Source organism: Solea solea, chromosome 12, assembly GCF_958295425.1.
Source record: "Solea solea chromosome 12, fSolSol10.1, whole genome shotgun sequence".
NCBI classification, from domain to species: domain Eukaryota; kingdom Metazoa; phylum Chordata; class Actinopteri; order Pleuronectiformes; family Soleidae; genus Solea; species Solea solea.
In genome coordinates this window covers 28914861-28937433 of record NC_081145.1, presented here as the reverse complement: position 1 = coordinate 28937433, position 22573 = coordinate 28914861, and the positions used below count along the sequence as shown (strand labels likewise).

The 22573-nt window shown below is 44.1% G+C and overlaps 1 protein-coding gene and 1 long non-coding RNA gene across 5 annotated transcripts in view; one reads left to right on the top strand and one right to left on the bottom strand.

The window, feature by feature from the left end:
- The window catches only part of lamb4 (laminin, beta 4), a 30614-nt gene that overhangs the window by 6321 nt on the left and 1720 nt on the right, over positions 1 to 22573 (bottom strand). For 3 of the 4 annotated variants that reach the window (XR_009241900.1, XM_058646485.1, XM_058646484.1), the window contains exons 3-29: positions 22098 to 22516; positions 21035 to 21170; positions 20634 to 20707; positions 20327 to 20515; positions 19439 to 19502; positions 19151 to 19353; positions 18940 to 19060; positions 16301 to 16489; positions 16049 to 16204; positions 15868 to 15971; positions 15706 to 15785; positions 14934 to 15108; positions 14702 to 14815; positions 14280 to 14468; positions 14021 to 14133; positions 9598 to 9709; positions 9340 to 9514; positions 9118 to 9261; positions 8797 to 9028; positions 8298 to 8455; positions 7580 to 7804; positions 7036 to 7253; positions 6404 to 6948; positions 1324 to 1484; positions 1051 to 1244; positions 673 to 870; positions 39 to 180 (exon numbers count right to left, since the gene is read on the bottom strand). Coding sequence is in view for 3 of the 4 variants with exons in the window: in XM_058646485.1 (XP_058502468.1) it covers positions 39 to 180; positions 673 to 870; positions 1051 to 1244; positions 1324 to 1484; positions 6404 to 6948; positions 7036 to 7253; positions 7580 to 7804; positions 8298 to 8455; positions 8797 to 9028; positions 9118 to 9261; positions 9340 to 9514; positions 9598 to 9709; positions 14021 to 14133; positions 14280 to 14468; positions 14702 to 14815; positions 14934 to 15108; positions 15706 to 15785; positions 15868 to 15971; positions 16049 to 16204; positions 16301 to 16489; positions 18940 to 19060; positions 19151 to 19353; positions 19439 to 19502; positions 20327 to 20515; positions 20634 to 20707; positions 21035 to 21170; positions 22098 to 22516 (4830 nt within the window). In the remaining variant the exon portion in view is untranslated. The remainder of the gene's footprint in view (positions 1 to 38; positions 181 to 672; positions 871 to 1050; positions 1245 to 1323; positions 1485 to 6403; positions 6949 to 7035; positions 7254 to 7579; positions 7805 to 8297; positions 8456 to 8796; positions 9029 to 9117; positions 9262 to 9339; positions 9515 to 9597; positions 9710 to 14020; positions 14134 to 14279; positions 14469 to 14701; positions 14816 to 14933; positions 15109 to 15705; positions 15786 to 15867; positions 15972 to 16048; positions 16205 to 16300; positions 16490 to 18939; positions 19061 to 19150; positions 19354 to 19438; positions 19503 to 20326; positions 20516 to 20633; positions 20708 to 21034; positions 21171 to 22097; positions 22517 to 22573) is intronic. The other variant, XM_058646486.1, reaches the window with a different exon arrangement.
- Positions 9710 to 10691, top strand: LOC131470577 (uncharacterized). Its single transcript, XR_009241901.1, has 3 exons — positions 9710 to 10217; positions 10325 to 10395; positions 10522 to 10691. It is a non-coding gene; the product is annotated as an uncharacterized LOC131470577 (long non-coding RNA).

Sequence of the window (22573 nt, the reverse complement as noted above, 5' to 3'; positions counted from 1 at the left end):
TCTTTCATTTATTGATGAATGCATTCACAAACACTCACCTGTCAGGTAGTCTTTGGCTCGCTGGATCAACTCCCTGGTTTTGTTCTCTCTCTCTAAGGAATCCAGTCTGTCGTGGATCTTCTCACGTGAGTCTTTGGCCTGGTTTTTGGTCGCCTGCGCTGCCTGATTGGCTTTGTGGATCTGATGCAGAAGTAACAGGTGTTTACCATGATAATGTGTCTTTTATCTGGCAGCAATCAAACTTCCTTCTAGTCAAATAATAATGGATAACCGTGTGTCCTCATCAAAAGGGCGAGGAGTTATGAAAAGCAACGCCAATGGTTGTGAAAATGAGCTTCTATCTTCCTTGATTTAAAACATCATTTTACATTTTCCTCAGTTCTTCTTCAACAGAACATGATGTCACTTTTGTAAATCGCATTGACATTTAGAGGAAAATAGACAATAAGTGGACACCGGTGTGACGGACAGCTGCTATCGAACCTTTTCTGGAAACTTCTGGTTTCAAAAACATGAAAGTGAACTCCAGCTAAATCATGAGTCCCCTATGTCAGTACAGTCTATGGTGATATCACAGCAAACAGCACACACATTAAACACTTCCCTAACTTGACCTCTACAGATTTATTCTGAAAGCAGGTGTTCTGGAGTGAGGACCCAGTGAAAACCTGCCTTGGTCCTGGACTCCTCCAGACCCGGGGTGAGTGAGGTGAGTTGTTTTTTTGCCCTCTTGGTTATTTCTAAAGCCGTCTGACTGGCAGGAACGACTCCATCACAGCTTGGACCTCCACATTTTCTTCGTCCCAGAGTCAAGATGCACAGAGCTCCACCACATCCTGAACAGTTATCCAGACCTGATCCTCCACAGACCTGCATCAGATCACAAGCACAGCTGAACTCTCTCCTCTTACACTTGAAGTGGATCCTGCCCATGAGGGTCTCAGGGAGGGCAGGGTCATCACAACATAAAGAGACAAACCCCCATGATGCATGTCTTTGCACGGTCGGATGAAGTGGGACAACATGGAGAGGTGGTCATATGACTCTCACCTGTCGGTTGAGCGTGACCACACTAAGCTCTTTAATCATCTTCTCCAGTGGAGTCAGATCTCTGCACTGGCTCAGTTTGTGATCCACTTCTTGTCTGGTCTCCACTGAAACCTCTAAAGCTTTGCGGGCCACATTTACTCTGTTCTCATCCAACAGGACATTTTTCAGAAGCTCCTGGGTCTCATCTCGTAGCTCTGGTGGAGGAGGAGGAGGAGGAGTTAGCATATTACTTAAGCACTTTACCTGGGTTAGTCTAAGCATGTAAAACTTTACTTTCCACATCTTCATCATCATCATCTGGGTCCTCTATCAATCTCTCCTTCAGGTTCTTTAGCAGTTTGTTGAATTCCCAACGAATGTTGTCAATTTCAGTGTTGAGAAGAGAAGACGGGTCAATCAGGATCCTGTTCGGGTCGACGGCCTCTCTCAACTTCCTGAAGGAAAGAAAATATGCTTGTGCTACATTTAAAACTAAAACTAAAATGAAGCCGTGCATGAGTTCATCAAAGACAGTGGTCACATGGCCTCGCTGAGAACTCAAAATCCTCCCCTCACTCATTTCCCTCAGCCTTCAGCTTGGTCGTGTTCACTGTGTTCCTTGAGTCAAACTGAATTTTCAGTTGTTACAATAAATTGTTGAATTATGTTTTGCTCTCATATGAACAATTAACGGTCATCTCTGCACTGTGCTCACTTTCTGGTTCTATTTCCAGTAACGTGTACTTTTATATCTATATCAAGGTTAATGTCAAATGTATTTATTTTAAGTACATTTACAACAACCATCGCTGCCCAAAGTGCTGTACACTGGCAATACAAAATGTCAACAAAGTTAAAATACATAGTTACAATGTTTTAATTACAAACAATAGCAATAACAATAACCACAAAATAAAAATAAAATCCTGCTCAGCTTGTGCTGAAGGCCCTTGTAAACAAATGGGTCTTCAAAAGAGATTTAAAAACATTCAAAGACTGAGCTGTTTTAACGCTCAAGGGAAGACTGTTCCAAAGTGTGGGCACGCAACAGCAAAAGCACGGTCACCCCTCGTTTTCATTTGCGATCTCGGTACAACTAGCAACATTTCATTTGCCGACCTCGTTGTCCTCTTTGGGACATGAACAGACAGAAGCTCTGACAGGTAGGATGGAGCCATCCCATTTAGACATTTAAAAACCATCAATAGGACCTTAAAATGAATCCTGTAGCTCACCAGTGCAAGGAGGCCAGAACAGGAGTTATATGCTCATATTTCCAGGAGCCAGTGAGCAAGTGTGCTGCAGCATTTTGGACCAGCTGCAGGCGATGGATGGAGGCCTGGTCTAAACCATAGTATAGCGAGTTACAGTAGTCCAACCGACACGAGATAAGGCCATGGACTACACGCTCTAGATCAGCGCGTTGTAGGTAAGGCTTGACTTGACTGAGAAGGCGTAACTGGTAAAAGCCTACTTTTACAACCAAACTAATCTGCTGATCCAACTTGAAGGAGCTGTCAATAATCACACACAGATTTATGACTGCTTGGTGGCAGTGGTGACTCAGAGGGCCTAAAATCGAAAAATCAAAAGGATTTCCAAACGTTACAACCTCTGTTTTAGATTCGTTAAACTTTAAAAAGTTTAGAGCCAACCACTGCTTTACTTCCTGGACACAATTTACCAGGGCGTGGGAGCTATCTGTATTTGGTTTTAAAGGCAGATAGACTTGAACATCATCAGCAAAACAGTGAAACGAAATATTGTGTTATTGAAAAATGGACCCTAGGGGCAGCAAATACAAAGAAAACAATAACGGGCCTAAAATAGAGCCTTGGGGCACTCCACAGCTAAGAGGGTCCACCCTCGAGCTAAAAGGGCCCAAGTGGATAGAGAAAGAGCGACCCTCAAGATACGACTTGAACCATTGTAAGGCTGTGCCTTTGATGCCCACACAGTCGAGAAAGCAAAATTTGGTGATCCACAGTGTCAAAAGCTTCGGATAAATCTAAAAGCACAAGAACAGTGGAAAAACCAGAGTCAACCGATAAAAGAAGATCATTTAAAAACTCTTAAAAGTGCTGTTTCAGTGCTGTGACGCATTTTAAAGGGGACATATTATGCAAAATCAACTTTTTAACCATTTCAATACTTATATTTGGGACTCTGGAGGCCATACCAGTCGCCAAAGTGTGGAAAAAGAATACTCAGTCATGTTTTCGTGGTCCCCCTTAGTGTAAGTATAGGCGATAAAACACTCGATGTTGAATTCCCTGCGCTTATGACGGCAGCATGTGCATTCACCGTGAATGTTACCGCCCGCCCACCAGTAAGTTTACTTCGAGAGCTCCACCTTGTCCCTGCGAGAGTGCAGACGAGGGAGGAAGAGCGGTATTATGTCAACGCAGAGGGACAAGTGTGCTGTTGGTGGCTGCACAGTGGAGCACAGTGTTTTACACAAACTTCCACAGAGGATTTGATATATGAAGCTAATGTGCCGGATAAAGTCAGCAAACATGTGTTTGTGTGTTCGCACCACTTCACATCAGACTGCGGCAAGCGGTCGCCGTATTTAGTCAGCGACCGTATTTCACCGACGTACAAACACACACATTGTTAAGAAAAGGTCACATAGAGCTCATAACTGACCATTCTGACACGTCCTAATTAAAAATATTTGTTCAGTACGTCCTTCATGACCGGAGCACAGACTCAGCGGTGCTGCACTCTCTGTGCAGCGGTGCTGCACTCTCTGTGAAAATCAGTTAAATCAGCGGTGCTGTCCCTAAGTGTTTTTAACTGATTTACAGTTCGGCACTGTTCGGCTCGATCCTTATGTAGGATGTCTCTTCCTGTGACGGCACTCTTGCTGTTTTCTGCGGACGCTGTCATGTTGACAGAGAAAATGTAATTATTTTTTTCTTATTATAAATACTACTTCTTTTTTTTTTTACCAGTGCCATTATTACTTTTATTTCGAAATATTATATAAGCCCACAGCAACATAAAGTCATAGCAAAGACTATTAAATAATGCAGAAGCCTTTTTTCTGGGTGGAACGAGCCGTCGCTCTGTACCTGCCCTCTGTGAGGAGGGCGGGGTCAAGAGGCCAGCTGCCTGAATCTGAACAGACCGTGACCCAGAGACGAAGAAAAAGATTAATGACACTGTATCGGAATTATGTCCAAAAGACTGAAGCCACCCGGCGCCCAAGGAAGGAAAAGAAGGAAAGAAGAGGAAGAAAAACGTGAAAAAGATAGAGGTACAGTAATGTCAATGTGATGAAGTGCATGAAATGATTAGTTTAATGCATCGTAGTTACCGTTGTTGGAGCAGAGTGTTAGCTTGCTAGCTTACTTGGGACGATAGCAACATTGTTTAATAATCACTAAATAGCTGAGTGGACGTGTGTTAATGTTACTCCACCTTAAATTCATCAGGGACGTTTGGAAACTTAACGTTAGGCCTGTTCAGGTGTTATTTTACAGGTGTCTTTCCTGCTTGTATGTCAGCTAAAAGGCTTTTAGTTGTCCATCCCCTTTGTAATAGGGTGGTTGTAAGCCTTTGGTTTTATGTGTCACAGTTTATGTTTGTTAAAGTTTACATCAGTGTTAAAGTGCAGTTAAAGTGTATTACTGTTAATATTTCATACCTTAGCTTTCCCATATCATTCATAGGCTATATATACATATATATATTCATTTCACTGCACTTTACTGGTTTTTGCACTCTGGTTAGACTGAATTGCATTGCAATGACAATAAAGTTGAATGAATCTCATCACATTTTCATTATTAGTCTATATTAGTCTCATGTATAGCACACCAAGCATCTGTTTCTTTATTAAAATGTAACATGCAGTCGTCACATATACTTCTCTTCTCTCTTCAGATGAACGTTTAAAATATTTCAGTACCAGCCCCAGTGACACAGCATCAGGTGCTCCTGTCCTTTTTTATTTTACCACTTGTTTCTTTCTTTAGTTTTTATTTGGTGTGATATTTTTTACTCAAAGAAATAAAATCTTGAATACACACATGCAGTTTCTGTGTGATTGTTTGAAAGTTGATTGGGAAATTGACTGCTGCGATGCAAGGGGGCGCCAGCTAAAATCTTGCCTAGGGCACCAAATTACTCAGGGCCGGCACTGCATGTTGATATTGTCAGAGAACTAGTGGAGGGAGGGGGAGACGAATAGAGCTGTAAAGCGCTGTAAAGAGGACAAATCAGAAACCCCCTGGAAGAAGTGGGTGTGTGTTTGCCTGTGTCTCATTTGCATATAAAGGGACCATGCACGAAAACCGAGCGTTCTGAAAGGGGCGGGTTTAGCAGGGTTATTGAACTGCTATGATGCTTCATCCTTATGGTATTTTGACCAAAGCATGTCACTGACATGTTCATTAGGACACCAGGGAACTATTTTAATGGGGGAAATAGGGTATAATATGTCCCCTTTAAAACCAGACTGAAATTTTTCCAAAAGGCTATTAGCTTCCAGGTAGTTTTGGATTTGCACATAAACCAATTTCTCCAATATTTTGGACAGAAAGGGGAGCTTAGAAATAGGCCTATAGTTAGATAGTGTTTCACGATCTAGGTTGTGTTTTTTTAACAAAGGCTGCCAATAGCATGCTTAAATGCATTTGGGACACAACCTGACATCAATGAGGAATTAATAATGCTCATTATATAAGGCCCAACCACATCAAAGGCATCTTTCAATATTTTAGGAGGAAGTGGGCAAGCAGAGGGTGTTAACTGTTGCACAATATTTGACACACCAAATAGAGACACGGGGTCAAAGTGCTCAAAAACTGCAGAACAGACAGGGTTAATAGAGGGGTCTGCAGCAGTGCAAGGCTGTGTTGAATCTCGGATCGCAGAAATCTTAAAAATGTAAGAAAGCGTTCACATAATGATTCAGATGGCACGATACTGCTAGATTCACTTGGGTTTACCAGGCGCTTTAACATAGTAAAAGAACCTGGGGTTTGTGCATATTCATCGATATCATATTTGACATATACTCAGCTTTAGCACACTTAACTGCTTTCTGATAGTTATCCAAACTAGCTCTTAAGATACCCAGAGAAACATGAAGATTATCCTTTTTCCAACGCGTCTCTGCGCACCTGCACTCTCGCCTAAGCATACGGGTTGTGTCATTAAGCCAAGGCTGGGATGCATTCTTTAAGGGCGCAATAGAGTCAAGAATTGAACAGCACACGGAATTGAACATACAAGACAGTTCATCAACGCTTAGGTTGTGCAGTATGTCCAATGGAGGAGCAGAAGAAATAAATCTATCACAGAACTCCTCAGCTGTTGAAGAGTTAATCACGCAGCGCCTGGGCGTGAACTGAACTGAACTTACCCAATTTTCACACAAATCTTTTCCGCCTTCTTCACTTTCTGCTGGGAGAGTCCTGTCAGGTTGGCGAGGCTGTCCAGCATTAAGTGCATCTGCAGCGTCCACTGCTGTTGGCGACTGACTCTGGGCTGTAGGTCGCCATCGTAGCGAGGGATTAAAGTCATCATCCTCTGAGCAGCTCGTTGGACATCTGTGACACTATCAGCCCAAATGGCAGTGCAGGGGTGGCACTCCTCGCAAACTGGGAACGCCGACATGTTGCCAGAGGCGCATTCATCACACAAGATACCTGTGGCACCAGCTCGACAGAGACATTCACCTGTTTCAGGGTCACATGACGGACGCTCGGTTCCCTCCAGGTTACACTCACACGCTGAGAAGATGATGTGAAGAATTAAAAAGCAGCAAGACCACACTGAACATGAATGTGTGCATTTGACTGATCCCTCACAGATACACTGCAGGTCAGGATTCCCAAAGTGATTTTCTCCACATTCATCACATTGTCTCCCTCCAAATTCAGGAAGACAAGGACACTGTCCTGTCACCTGGAGGCATCACAGTGATTATTAGTCATTGTCCTTTGAAGACACGTGTTCCAAGAAGTGTACTAGAAAACTGAATGAGGCCATTACCTTGTTGCATATGATGGAGGCGGAGTTTACCGGATCACAGCCGCAGGGCTGGCATCCTGACGATCCGTCCAGGTTCCAGTATCCATCTTCACATGTGTCACAGAGGACACCCATCACTCCTGTCCTGCATGGACACTGTCCTGTCCTCTCATCACAGAAACAGGAGCTTCCCAGAGGACAATGAATCACTTTGGTTCCACGACGGTCACAGGAACATTCTGTGATACATGTGTCAGTCAGTCAGTCAGTCACACACACACACACACACACACACACACATCACATCAGCCTCATTCTTTCAACTATTTTTAGATTTACTTTATAATCTTTCTTATTAATATCATTTGTCTAAACTGAGGAATAATGATCCTGTCCGTCCTGGTCACAGCATCTTCAGCGCCTCCTGTCTTCTCCACAGTGCTTTTTTTCCGTGTATTCTGTGTATCCCATTTGTGTGTCCAAAATATGTTGCATGAACAAAGCTGAATTTATTTTGGTTGTTGTATTTTTCATAAGTTTTCATCTCATATTATTGTAACCATACCTTTGCAGTCTTGCACCAGAGCATTGCCGTAGTAACCAGGTTTGCAGCTTTGGCAGCTTGTTCCCATCGTGTTGTGGAGGCAGCGCAGACATTCACCCGTCAGGGTGTCGCAGGCGTCACGGTCTTCTGGGTTGATGTTGTTGTTACAATGACACTCTTCACAGCTGATTTTGGGCAAAGTCAGGTCGCCATAGTAACCAGGGGCGCATCTGTCACATCGTGACCCTGAAAGGTAATTTCATGTGTTTTAAAGGTTCATGTTTGTCCCTCTCGTGTTCACATGTCTGAAATCCCTGAATCATTTTTCACTCGCCTGTCTGACAGCGGCCTGAGCTGAGGACCTAGATCTCACCTGAGTCGGTCCTGACCCTCACCTGAGTCGGTCCCTACTCTCACCTGAGACGTCCCGACCCTCACCTGAGACGGTCCCGACCCTCACCTGAGACGGTCCCGACCCTCACCTTAGTCGGTCCCGATCCTCACCTGAGATGGTCCCAATCCTCACCTGAGGGTTCAGGGTCCCGACCCTCACCTGAGTCAGTCCCGATCCTCACCTGAGGGTTCAGGGTGCTGACCCTCACCTGAGTCGGTCCCTACTCTCACCTGAGACGTCCCGACCCTCACCTGAGACGGTCCCGACCCTCACCTGAGACGGTCCCGAACCTCACCTTAGTCGGTCCCGATCCTCACCTGAGTCAGTCAGTAAGTCATGTCTCACCTGTGTGCCCTTCCCTGCAGTTACACATCAAACTGATGGATTGTGGGTCATGTTGGCAGGAAGTGGCAAAGAATCGTCCACTGCCCCGAATATCTGGACACAAACAGGGTTCACAGGTCTGTCTGGATGCAGGGTTTCCATAGTAACCATCCACACACCTACATCAGTGAAACAAGTGTCATCAGGGAGGATTTGAGGATTAAAAAGGAAATTATTTTATGGAGCTTTCATAAACATGTATATTTGTATAAACACAGATCAACACAGCTGTTATATGTGAGTCATGTATTTAACATGTTAGTTTGTTATATGTCATACGTTATATATTACACATAAATGTTGTTATATCTTGTCAGGTATTTTATATACCATACCATATCCATGTGTCATATATTATTATCTAAGTGTCATATAATTGTATAAGTGTCATATATTGTATAAGTGTCATATATATACATATATACATACATATATATATATACTGTATATGATCTATAACCTGTCACATTGTGGTCCAGCAGTGTTCTCTCTGCAATTGCGACATTGTCCCGTCCCGTCGTCGCACTCCTCTGATAATCCGTTACAGTCACAGAGTCGACACAGAGGGAAACCCCAGAATCCGGCCCGACAGCGATCACAGTGTTGGCCCGTCACCTCTGAACGACACGCACACTGACCTCTGACCTGATCACACAGCGGCGCGACTGAACCGCGAGTGTCACACTGACATGCTGCAAACAAACAAACAAACAAACAAACACAACTTTTGCAAATGTCACTGCATCTTATACAACGTGTCCAAATATTCAGAGTTTCTTACGTTTGCAGCCATCGGGTCCAAAGCCAAAGGTCAATGGTGCGCAGGTATCACAGCAACGGCCAATCACATTCGGCTTACATTTACAGAAGCCGCCCAGTTTACTGCAGGATGGTCCAACAGAGCCAATGAGGTCACACCTGCAAACTGACCACAGGAAGTGCAGAGAATGAAAACTTTTTGAAGACACAGTATGATTTGACACTGTTGAGATGTGGGACCAACCAACTGCTCCGTGGTGGATGTGAGCCGACATGCTCTTGATAAGTCCTTCACAAAGTTCTGGTAGTGACACCTGCGGGTCGAGCTCAGCAGCCAATCCAACACACCGGCGAAATGATTCCAAGTGAGTCTGAGAGCAGAAGTTCTGGACGGACTCAATTCTAGGAACCAGACCAATCTGGAATTGAAAGCAGAAAAGTGATTTTGTCACCTGCCGTGTTCAGCGGACTGAACATTCTGAGCATATGCAGACTGACTCACCGAGTCAATCAGGATGAACGATCCATCTGATCCACTTTGTTTTTGAAAGACTACGTCCACAAAGTAGACAGCACCTGCACTGAGACACACTGTGGAGTCCAGAAGACTTGTCCTGGAGACAAGGAAACAAAAGACATGAAGATAAGGGGACAGGAAAGTTCAAAAAGGTGCTTTCTCTGGGGTTGTTGACCGGTCCAGGGTTTGACTCATGTCAGCTGGATTGACACCAGCTCCGGGGGGGTATTCCAGAAAGCAGGTTCAACAAACTCTGAGTCTATCCCTGAACTCTGAGTTGACTTACTCTGAGTCGGGAAACTCTGAATATCCGGTTCCAGAACAGCTGATCTGAGTTAGTTCAATCAACTCTGAGTATGTTAACCTCGAGGTACGCGCGTGCACAACCACTATAAAAAGCCATCATCAATGGAGCCCCGATACCACGAGTCACCATGACAACTGAGAAAAAAAAAAAGATCAACTTATTTCAGTGCGAAGGAGTTGGAGATCCTTTTGCTGGGCTACGGAGAATATGAGCACATATTTCGCCGCAAATGCAACACAGCTGCATTAGCGAAGGAGAGAGAGACCGCATGGGAGAAAATTGCTGCCTGAGTCAACGCGTAAGTTTGAATGTACTATTCCATTGACGTAACATTTAACCGTAAGATCGTAGCATAGCCTATAGTTATGAATATAAGTAGGAATGAAATCTGAGTTTTTCATTTAGGTGCAATCCAACAGGAGAAAGGAGGACTTGGAAGCAGCTCAAAATGAAACATAAAAACATCATTCAAAAAGGTAAGGCATATTTTGCTAGGCTATGATTGCACCTCACTTTGATTTATTTTTTAATTTTTAATTGGCTTAGGCTATTAAACGTAACGTAAATATTAATTCAGATTGCAAACATTGAGTTCTGCTCAGCCAACAGAAAGAAGGCAGAGGCCCGAAAAACAGGTGGAGGGCCACCTCCACCACCTCTGTCAGAGGCTGAGGAGCTGGCTCTCAGCCAATACAGGGGTCGCCCTGTGGCTGAAGGCATCCCCGGGGGAAGCTCATCTGAACCTGTCACCCCCATGCCCCCTGTCACAAGTGCCTACATCAGATGCAAGTATACACTTATGTCTTTTTTAAAAATAAAACTTATATATATATATATATATATATATATATCGCCTACTTTTTAACAAATATATATCCACCCACCCAACAGTTGTGGATGGTGTCATCTGCCTGGTTCAGCCTCCGACAGAAACAATTGTTAACCCTGCAGCTGTAAGTATTCCAGATCTTGCCTCAGATGGTAGTTCAAACAGTATCTTTTCCTGCATCACAGGAGGAGGAGGTGGAGGAGGACGATGATGATGAGGAAACGCTGTCTGCTGCCACAGGGAGAGTTCCGGAGGGGCCTACTGAAGTGTGTCTTATGATTATGTATAGCTACTGGCACTGCTCTACCCATTCATATTCATTTACATTCTTGAGTGGAATTTGGAGTTTGACATGTACACTGAAGTGATGAGCATAGATAATGAACAAACAAGCACATTCTTGTCCTTCAACAGAACATGGTTGGGCATCACCAAGAGGAGGGTCCATCAACTTCTAGAGCACAGCTTGACACAGTGAGATTTTCGGTCAATACCATGTTAATTCTGTATGTAGAACTGCAGGAATTAAATGTCGTCCATATGTTTCCGAGTTGCCGGTAAAAGAGTTGTAAAGGGTGCACCTAATGAAAACCATTCAAAAAACCGAGAAAGAAATGGTGTACCTGGACCGGCAAATCAGAAAAACAGACTTGGAAATTCTATTACTTGAACACCAGTTGAGGTGGGTGCATTGTCATGGTGAAACAGGTGAATATGTGAAATATGTTAATAGTTGGAACTATATTACAAATCCTGACTGTTGCAATTGTACTTTTAGAGAATAAAGAAGAACCAAATCACATGTGAATTTGTCTTTTATTTTTACGTCGTAAGATTCTCTCACGACGTAATGCATTTCTAATAAATACGGCTTCGATGTCGATTGGATTTCTAATGAATGGGCAATCCATGTCTAACTGCTTTCTTCGTGTGGGAGGAGACAGGTAGAAACTCTGGGTTTCTTATAGTAAACCTGCCAGCGAGCAGGTTATGTTCACAGAGTAAGTTACCGCAGTAACAGACCCAGAGTTTACGTTACCTCTCTTTCTGGAACGGATAACTCAGAGTTTCCCTCATTTCAGGGTTAACAAACTCAGAATTCTCACATAACCCGCTTTCTGGAATACCCCCCAGCTCTTTTGTTAAATGCGTGCTCTCAATGTGTATTATGTTTTTGTTTAGTTAAGGACCGAATGCAGTACTGCTGTTTTTGTTTTTTGTTTTCTTTATTGATTGTTTTTTTTCCTTTATTGAACTGATTGGACTCTGACCTCTGTGATTATTGATGTGGGTGTGTACCTGTGTTGTGATTGGTGTCGAATAAATCACCTTGAGTGAGCGCAGCTGTTGCTGTGTGTTGGAAGTCAGTCATGTCGCTGCGTCTACTCTGTCAACAGGTTATGGGCCCAGAGTAAGTCAAGATACTGCGCTTTTTTTGATGAAAAGAATAACGAACTATGGGAGATTAAGTTTTTGGGCCACCTCCGGCTGCAAGGCCTGAAAGGGATTATCACTACGGAGCCCGCGGGTGTGGAAACAGAGGAAGAAGAGGCCTCAAATGCTGAGGCATATGCTGAATTAATCCAGTTCTTTTATCAACTCTGCCATGCAGGCCATTTTTGCCCAGTCTCTTTCTTATGGTGGAGTCATGAACACTGAGTGAGGCCTGCAGTTCTTTAGATGTTGTTCTGGGTTCTTTTGTGACCTCTTAGATGAGTCGTTGCTGCGCTATTGGGATATTTCTTGTTGGCTGGCCACTCATGGGAAGGTTGCCCTCTGTTCCATGTTTTCTCCATTTGTAAATAATGGCCCTCACCATGGTTCTCTGGAGTCTCTAGGCTTTAGAAAGGTCTTTGTAACCTTTTCCAGACTGATAGATGTCAATTACTTTGTTTCTCATTTGTTCCTGAATTTGACTTTAGATGGTGGCATGTCGTCTTCCTTTTTTTGGGATCTTTTGGCCGACTTCACTTTGTCTGACAGGTTCTATTTAAGTGGTCTCTTGATTCAATAGGTCTGGCAGTAATCAGGCCTGGGTGTGGCAAGTACGATTTTCCAAAAAATGTGACTAACCACAGTGATCTGATGATTTTACAAGGGGGGCAATTACTTTTTCACATGGGGCCATGTAGGTTTGGATAGTTTTTCCCCATAATAAATAAAATCATCACTTATCTTTGTCTAATATTTAAATTTGTTTGATAATGTGAAACATTTAAGTTACATTACATTACAATACATGTCATTTAGCAGACGCTTTTATCCAAAGCGACTTACAATGGAATTGAGTACAATCAGCCAGGGGTGGAGTCGAACTTGCGAGCACTGCGACCATGATGTGTTTCGCACACAGGGTAACGGTCTTAACCACTGAGCCACTCTACCTTAAGTGTGACGGACATGCAAACACTTTTTCACATCACTGTACAACACGGCACGATTAGGTTGCATCTCAACTACAAAAAAGTACCTACTTAACGTGGGCGGAGTCATCACTGCACGGCTGAATGAAACTGCAGTGACTTCGTTTTATATACACACACACACACACACGAGTGACTAGTGACTTTACACCACACTTCTGTAGTTGTTGGAGATTAACCCACGTTTTTAGGATTGTTAAGGAGTTAATTTATCTACAATCCGGCACTGTTCGGCTTGATTTCTGTCCACACGTCTCCAGAGTACAGCCTCCTACTCCACAGACTACAGCGGTCTGTGATGCCGCACGCGATCGACAGCGCTGTCCCTAAATACACCACTCCACTTTTAAAAGACTCCTGTTAAATATAGAGGTTTCCCTGGTAGTTTTTGGAGATTACCCACGTTTTTAGGATTGTTAAGTAGTTTTAAGTGATCTACTGTTCGGCGCTGTTGTGTGGGAAGTCTCTTCCTGTGACGGGACTCTGGCCAGTCAGCAGCCGGCAGTCTGACCAATCATCGCATAGTACCTACTAGCACGCTTGGAACCTTGCCGGAGCAGGTACTAAAAATAGTACCTGGCACCAGGTGCTATGCTCGTGAAAACGCTACTTAAACCCATGCTCATGGTCTCTCTTCTGTCTCTCCCTCATCTCTCTCTTGGCCTTTCTCTTCTGTGTTTCATGTTCATAGACGTGTGGTGAAGACGACTGTGGAGGAGCAAAGAGATCTAACAGATCTAACAGTCTAGTTGTTCATGCTCTGATGATGATGATGATGCATCAAAACTGTGACTTTAGTATTAAATTATAACCAAACACATAATTATACATTTGTGACTTTTCTCTCACCTGGAGTTTCCGGAGAGAATCACACGTTCACTTCCTGTTGGCTCACTGCTGCAGCCGTGGTCACCAGGTGACAGCATCATGATGCTGACTGAAGCCAGCCAATCAGATGGAGTCTGATTTCAAAATAAAACCATTCATGTCATCATTAAAGCTGCTGTATGTGAGTTGTCTTAAGTTAATTATTAATTATGTGACCAGTGAAGATTCTGATTCATAATCTCAACCAGCACCAGAGCTTTCACTGTCACCATTTCCTCACCTCCGGCTCATAGCGAATCACAAGCTGGTAATCCATAGAAGACGGCAGATTATCCACAGTGAAGCGAAGACCTGCCCCCTCCAAAACTCTGACCAATCCCAGGCCAGTCCAGGTCACTTCCTGATTAGTTGGTCTCTGACGCGCGACGACCTGCACGGTGTGATCCGTATCTGAAGGGATGCTGGACTGCTGCAGGTCCAAGTACAAGACTGGATCAACAACCTGATTGGTCCAAACAGTATGACATCACCTCTTACCTGTCTCACCTCTTACCTGTCTCACTTCTTACCTGTCTCATTTGTTACCTGTCTCACCTATCTCACCTCTTACCTGTCCGTCTCACCTCTTACCTGTCTGTCTCACCTCTTACTTGTGTCATTTGTTACCTGTCTCACCTCTTACCTGTCTGTCTTAACTCTTACCTGTCTCCTCCTGCGAACAAATCCATGCGACCTTTGAACCAGAACAATTCGTCCATTTGAAATTTTAAAGTGGAATCCCTGATTTCTGAAGTACTCCTCACACTGAGGATTCACCTGAAAATACACACAAATACTGCATACTGTATTTGTCTGGTGGTTCAGGGTTTAACTGCAGTACTACGTAATACTTAGTAAGTACACAGTAGTACTGCAGTAAAAAAATGTTGTTTACCAGAAATGAGGATGGAGTTTTTGTTGGAGAACTTCCTTCAAGCAGAGGAGCAGCAAACTCCGCCTCATACAGGAAGTAGTCCAGTGAAGGCAGGAAGTACCCGGGGGCGGGGTCAGAGCAGCGTCGACCAATCATGTTTGGTAAACAGTGACACTGTCCGTCGTCTGGAGGACATCTGAAGACAGACCAGAATAAGAAAGAAAACAAATCAATAAGATTGATGAGGGTTAGAGAACACTGAATCCGAACTGTGACTCTAATCCAGGACTGTGACTCTAATCCAGGACTGTGACTCTAATTCTGAACTGTGACTCTTATCCTGAACTGTGACTCTAATCCAGGATTGTGACTCTTATCAAGGACTGTGACTCTAATCCTGGTCTGTGAGTCCAATCCAGGACTGTGAGTTTAATCCAGGACTGTGATTTAAATCCAGGACTATGACTCTAATCCAGAACTGTTACTCTAATCCTGAACTGTGAGTATAATCCAGGACTGTGGCTCTAACCCAGGACTGTGACTCTAATCCTAAATTGTGGCTCTAATCCAGGACTGCGACTCTAACCCTAAACTCTGAATCTAATCCTGAATCTAATCCATAATCCGGAGGGTTGTTGCAAAAAAGAATGTATCGGAGATTATCTCAATTACCCTGGCAACAGGATTAATTGAGTCTAGCTGGAACATCCTAGTAGCACAGAAGAAATCTCAATGGCAACTTGTGTGTCCTTGATTTTGTAAAAACAAATGTTGTTGATAGTGGCGGACATACGTGCTGCTGAGAGCTCCGCCCACATCACAGTCACAGGGTGAACACCTGAACACAGAGGTTCCTAAACCCCAGTAACCTGTCTGAACACACACACACACAGATAAAAAGTATCATTATTATTGTTGTTTGTATTATTAATGTATTTTTTCAGATATAACTGACCACACATTGATCGCACAGTGGCCCGCTCGCCAGATGTTCACATTCACAACTTCCTGTCAGCTGATCACATGACCCAACGCTTCCCAAAGGATGACACCTGCATGCTGAAAAACACACACACACACACAATTATGCCAAGCCATTTTGTTTCACACGAGTTGTGATGAACAAAACTTGGCACCTTGACAACCAGCCGCGTTGTCTGGACTCAGGCCAAAGAAGCCGTGTTTGCAGCGATCACAGCGCTGACCCTCCACGTTCTGTTTACAGACACACTGACCAGTCAGACCATCACAGAGACCGTCGCCAAGGGAACCGTCTGTGTCACAGTCACAGGCTGAAACGAGAAAGCAGCTGTTACAGTACATCATCAAGCTGTCACACAGAAAAACATCATCTGTCACCTGTATAACGAGAACACAATCATACGTACGTATGCAGGCGTACGGGTCCTCCACTGCTTTCTGAGGATCCCGATAAAGAAAAGGACTACATCGTTCACACTGAGGCCCCGTCCTCTCATTGAGACAATTATCACACACGCCACCACTCGCTCCGCCTGTCGCCTCAAAACGAGCAGCATCGAAATGACACGAGTGTGAGTGACCATGACAGTTACATCCTGAAAGAAGACAAACAGGTGAATATCACACTGTCAAAAACTGTCAAAAAACCAAGTCACACTGTCAAAAAACTAAGTCACACTGTCACTTTTGCGCAGTTTCTGTAGCTCTGTTACTTTTTTTTTTGGTGGCGAGACGGACGCACAGCGCAGCGGGAGCATTGTTCACACACGCGACCAGTTGATCGCACGAGGGAGCCGGCACGGCACGAACTTCCGAAGGAACTGAAGCGGAAGCGTCTGGGCTGCAGAGCCGGAGCCAAAGTGAGAGCCAAAGTGAGGAGGTACAAACCAGCCGTACCTGCAATAATCAGGGGAATGTGAGATCTCTGGGGAACAAAATGGACGAGCTCTGCGCGCTTGTGAGGACCAGCTGGGTGTTCAGGGAGAGCAGCCTCATGTGTTTCACCGAGACATGGCTGCACTCAGACTTCACCGAGCACAGCGTCGCAGTACCGGGCTTTAAGACGGGCGGGCGGACAGAGATGCTGCGCTGAGCGGCAAGAAGAAGGGGGGTGGCGTTGCTGTATACGTGAATGAGAAGTGGTGTCACCCCGGACATGTTTGTGAGAAGGAGCGTCTGTGTAGCCCGGACATCGAACTTTTGGCTGTGGGAATGCGCCCATACTACCTCCCCAGGGAATACACCTCCATGATCGTTGTGGCTGTCTACATCCCTCCCTCAGCTGATGCAGCGGCAGCAGTAGACGGTGTCCACTCTGCTGTGTCCAGATTACAGACAGAGCATCCGACTGCATTTATCACCATCACTGGGGACTTTAACCACACCAACCTGGACTCTGTTTTACCAACCTTCCACCAATATGTCGACTGCCCCACCAGAGACAATAAAACAATTGACCTTTTGTATGCAAATGCTAGGGATGCATACACAGCCACTGCCCTTCCCCCCCTTGGCTTGTCTGATCACAACTTGGTCCAGCTGACTCCCAGGTATGTCCCTGTAGTGAAGAGGCTTCCTGTTGCCACACGCTCAGTGAGAAGGAGTACACAGGAGGCTGACATGGCTCTGCAGGACTGATTGGGATGCGCTCTGCTTGCCACATGGGGAGGACATCAACTCCATGACAGACTGCATCACAGATTACATCAGGTTCCGTGAACACACGGTTCTCCCTGCCTGGACTGTCCATTGCTTTCCCAACAACAAACCTTGGGTTACCAGAGATGTGAAGACTCTCCTCAACAAAAAGAAAGAGGCCTTCAGACATGGGGACCAAGAGGAGCTGAGGAAGGTACAGCGTGACCTTAAGGAGAAGCTGAGGCAGAGCAAAGACACCTATAGGAGGAAGCTGGAGACCAAACTCCACCATCTCCTGGATCACTGACTACCTGAAAGGCAGACAGTTTGTCCGACTGGGTTGTGGTTTGTCTGATGTGGTGGTTAGTGATGTAAGAGCCCCACAGGGAACTGTGCTGTCCCCCTTCCTGTTCACCATATACACCTCGGACTTTCAATATGACAGTGTCATGCCACTTTGACTCTGCGGAGGTGGGGTGAAAAAGGGATGGTAGCTGACTTGATGTGGGCCAGTGAAAACCACCTGATTCTGAATGGGACCAAGACCAAGGAGATGGTGGTGGAAGAGGACAGCTCCACAACCATTGAGGGTGCTGGGGGAGGACATTGAGATGGTGGAGGACTACAAATTCCTAGGTGTGATGCTGAACAACAGACTGGACTGGAAGGCTAACACCAGTGCTGTGTACAGGAAGGGGATGAGCAGGCTCTTCTTTCTGAGGAGGCTGCGATCCTTTGATGTATGCAGCGAGATGTTGGAGTTATTTTACTAGTCTGTTGTGGCCAGCGCACTGTTCTTTGCTGTGGTGTGCTGGGGGAGCAGCATTGGATCCAGTGAAACTAACAAACTCAACAAACTGATAAAGAAGGCCGGCTCCATCGTCGGCTGCAAACAGGACACCATGGAAACAGTAGTGGAGAGGAGGATGCTGAATAAACTGCTTTCCATCATGGATAACCCCGATCATCCTCTCCACTACATCCTCCAGGCCCAGTAAGCGGTAGCTAGACAGCAGTTAAACAGCAGTTAGACAGCAGTCAGTTAGTAGTTAGACAGCAGTCCGTTAGTAATTAGACAGCATAATTACTGTCCGTTAGGTTGTACAACCGTCATACAGGTTCTGATGATAGAAGATTTACAAAGGCACATACAAAGGTTAATATAACAAGAAATGCATTGATAATGCACTTTAAAGGCAACAGTGCTTTAATACCAATTATAACAATAAACAGATCGATAGAATGTTAGCTTTTCCTGCTAGAAAGTTCTACAATTGTATTGCTGCTATGTTAAAAAAATTCCCCTCGGGGATGAATAACATATTTCTATTCTATTCTATTTTATTCTAAAAAAGTCACACTGTCAAAAACTAAGTCACACTGATGAATGAATGAAATCTCAACTGACTCCTGCACACATCAGCTGTGTGTCCTTCTCCTGGCCTCCAGGGGGAGTCATGGTGAAATTCCTGACATCTGTCACAGTTCTCTCCAGCTGTGTTGTGCTGACAAACACACTGACCATGAATCTGCACAACAAAGAGTTTACGTTGAGCTCATTTTAAAGAAAAGATCAGCATATACATATGTGTGTGTGTGTGTGTATATGAGAAAACAACCATGCCAGTGTGGGTGTGTCTTGCGTCCACAGGCATGCAGTGGCTGGCGTGTCCATGACAGAAGCAGCTTCCTTGTACAACCATGTTATAAAGAGCGTAGTAATATTTGTTCTCAGGGTCTCTGCGTTTGCGACTCAGCAGGGTGTCACCGAGCGTGAAGAGACGAGTGAAGTTCACACGAATGTTTGTTAGCGTGATTAGATCTGAGCACAAAAGAGTTAGCATGATATTTAACATATAACAACAGCAGCCAATCAACACACAGGATTCTCTGACTTTAAAGCTCACCTTGGATATTTGGAGCATAAGGGCTTTGAATTTCAAAGATTGGATCCAGCGCTTTCAGCACCACCTGACGGACATAGAGAGGATGGATGATGGATGGATGATTGGATGAATAGATGGATGGATGATTGGATGAATACCACAGGACATTAAAGTAACAAAAGGTGAAAATCTTTATAAAATAAACCTGCATTCCAGCAGTTTTCCAGTGTTTGAGGACAAACTCTGTGTGCATGTATACAGTCGTCCCTCACTATAACGCGGTTCACCTTTCGCGGCCTTGCTGTTTCGCTGTTTTTTTTTAGTACAACTTTGCATGCTTTTTTTTTTACAGCGTACTAACGTGCATTGTGTTCTGCGTACAACTTCCCATAACTATGTTCCTCACTCGGCAAAAGACACCTGCACTGAGGCCTTCAGTGGAAAAAGACAGAGGCCGCGGCATCGTCAGAGGAACTGTGAAATACGTGTGACTCACATAATAATTTCTTATGTGTCCTCGTAGGTTGATCATTAAAATTGTATTTGTTAGTTCTAATAGCTCGGAAAACGTTTATATTTTTATTTTGTCAAACAAATATTTGAGCCTGAAAACAAGTTTTGATTTTTGGTTTCATTCTATAATACTTTTATGTTTTAAAATCTATGAAGGTTTGAACTTTGAGAGTGTTTAAACTAGTGAGAAATGTGAGAAAATGGTAATGTCTGTCTGAGAAAAGTGTATAAAGTGTGTGGTGAGGGGTTTTACAGCCTTAAAACATATATAATAATTGTAAAAAATAAAGCTGACTACTTCACGGATTTCGCCTGTTGCGGGTTATTTTTAGAACGTAACCCCTGCGATAAACGAGGGACCACTGTACATATATATACAGAGTCCATATGGGTCACCTCTCCATCAGTGGATGGTTCCGGCCCGGAGTATCTGCTGTCACAGATGATGTCATCGACACGGTCAGCTGACTCACTGGACACTGAAGGGAAATGAAGCGAACAGTCGTCGGCAAAATAACGTAACACTTTCCACGTCCGTCCAAAGTCCTTTGATCTCTCCACCAACATGGCGGCTGGACGGAAACTCTACATGGAACAAGAACAGGAAGTGACATGACTTTTTATGACCTTTGACCCCTGTGTATGCATGTCAGTAGATCACAAAGTAACCAGGTGTGACCTTTGACCTAAACAGGTGCTTTACCTTAAAGGTGAGAACCATGTGACTGAACTGGAAAACTGTCTCCAGATCCAACTGGATACTGACATGATGAACACCTGCAGACACATGAGGGTCATCACATGATGCTGCTCCTGTCTCCTCACTGGTCACACTTTATACAACTGACTAGTCACACTTTATATACGATTGGGCACACTTTATATAACCGACTGGTCACACTTTATATAACCGACTGGTCACACTTTATATAACCGACTGGTCACACTTTATATCCGACTGGTCACACTTTATACAACTGACTGGTCACACTTTATATACGATTGGGCACACTTTATATAACCGACTGGTCACACTTTATATAACCGACTGGTCACACTTTATATAACCGACTGGTCACATGATGCTGCTCCTCCGTCACTCACCATTCTCAGACTGCCACCACTGCATTTTTCTCTCAGGGTCAAAGGTTGTGATGACATTCTTGATGCGGTGGCTGTTCTGGTTGTTATAGCGATCGTACGGCAGACGAGAGTCACACGTGAAACATTTCTGCACCTCCTGAAGAACAATAGTGTTTTCAGTCGTTTTCATCATCATTGATTTTCTTACACAGTCTCTTAACAACAAATTACTGCTTGTCTGCAATTAATTAACTGATGGCTAAGCCCCACCCATAAACACACACTGACCAATTACAAGCTACGGTTAGGGTAACAAAGGTAACTAGGGTAACAAAGGTAACGAGATAACTGGGGTAACCCCATGTTCATTCTGAAAACATCACTTTTCTCTTGATAAAAATTATTTGAGTAATTAATGCAATGAACAATTTCAGAGTTGATGTAGCATAGCAGTGGCTCATCATTTTAATGTGTTACTTTCAAACACAGTTGATCACATGACCAGCACATCCACTTTTATCCAAACCATGTAAAGTGAAACAATGATGATTTGTGTGACTGTAACATGGAGATGAAACACTGGTTTAATGTAGAAACTAGAGGAGAAGAAAAATGCAAAGATAATGAAGTGACAGATCAGAACATGTTTCAGTATGAAAGGAAGAACATGAGCCAGAGAAATGTCAGAGTGAGAAGAAAACAACAGGCACAGGTTTTCCTCTGCTTTACTTACACATGAATGATATTTGAGTGATTTGATACAAAGTCAAATGTAAACAGAAGTTTCTGCAAATGTTAAAACTGTGACAGATGATCCTTCATATCATTCATTCATTCATTCACAGAATTCTTGACTTTGCTCATCTAATGATTCACAATTCTGTTTAAATGTCAGTGTCATGCAAATATTTGAAAAGGTTAGAGTTAGTTGTTTCCCACCTGTGTGTTTAATGTGCTACGACTGAGAGGCATGAAAAGAAATTAAGAAAGAAAGAAAGAAAGAAAAGATGAAAAACAGGTTTTATGTGAAACATGTTAGATTTCATTTCATGTATGTAGATGTTGTGTTTGTTTCCAAAGTTACCTCCAGGTATCCGATGATGCAGTAGTGATGAGGTTGCTCCAAACCACAGGTTGATGAGGTCGATAGGTGAGAAGCTCGACCGATCATCAGGTCACCCAGCTGAGGGCGACAGAAACCACTGCTACACTGATCCTGAAGCTCCTGAGGATCCTGAAGCCACTGAAGCTCCTGAATGTCCTGAGGATTCTGAAGCTTCTGAAACTCCTGAAGCTCCTGGAGATCTTGAAGCTGCTGAGGACCTGGAAGCTCCTGAAGCCACTGATGATCCTGAAGCTCCTGAAGCCACTGAGGATTCTGAAGCTCCTGAAGCCACTGAGGATCATGAAGCCCCTGAAGCCCCTGAGGATCCTGAAGCTCCTGAGGATCCTGAAGCTTGTGAAGCTCTGGGATGATTTGTAGCTGTGTCACTGGGAGAAGAACTGAATAGACAAACATTTTTTTTAAATCAACTACTACTTAGTGATAAACTAGACCAG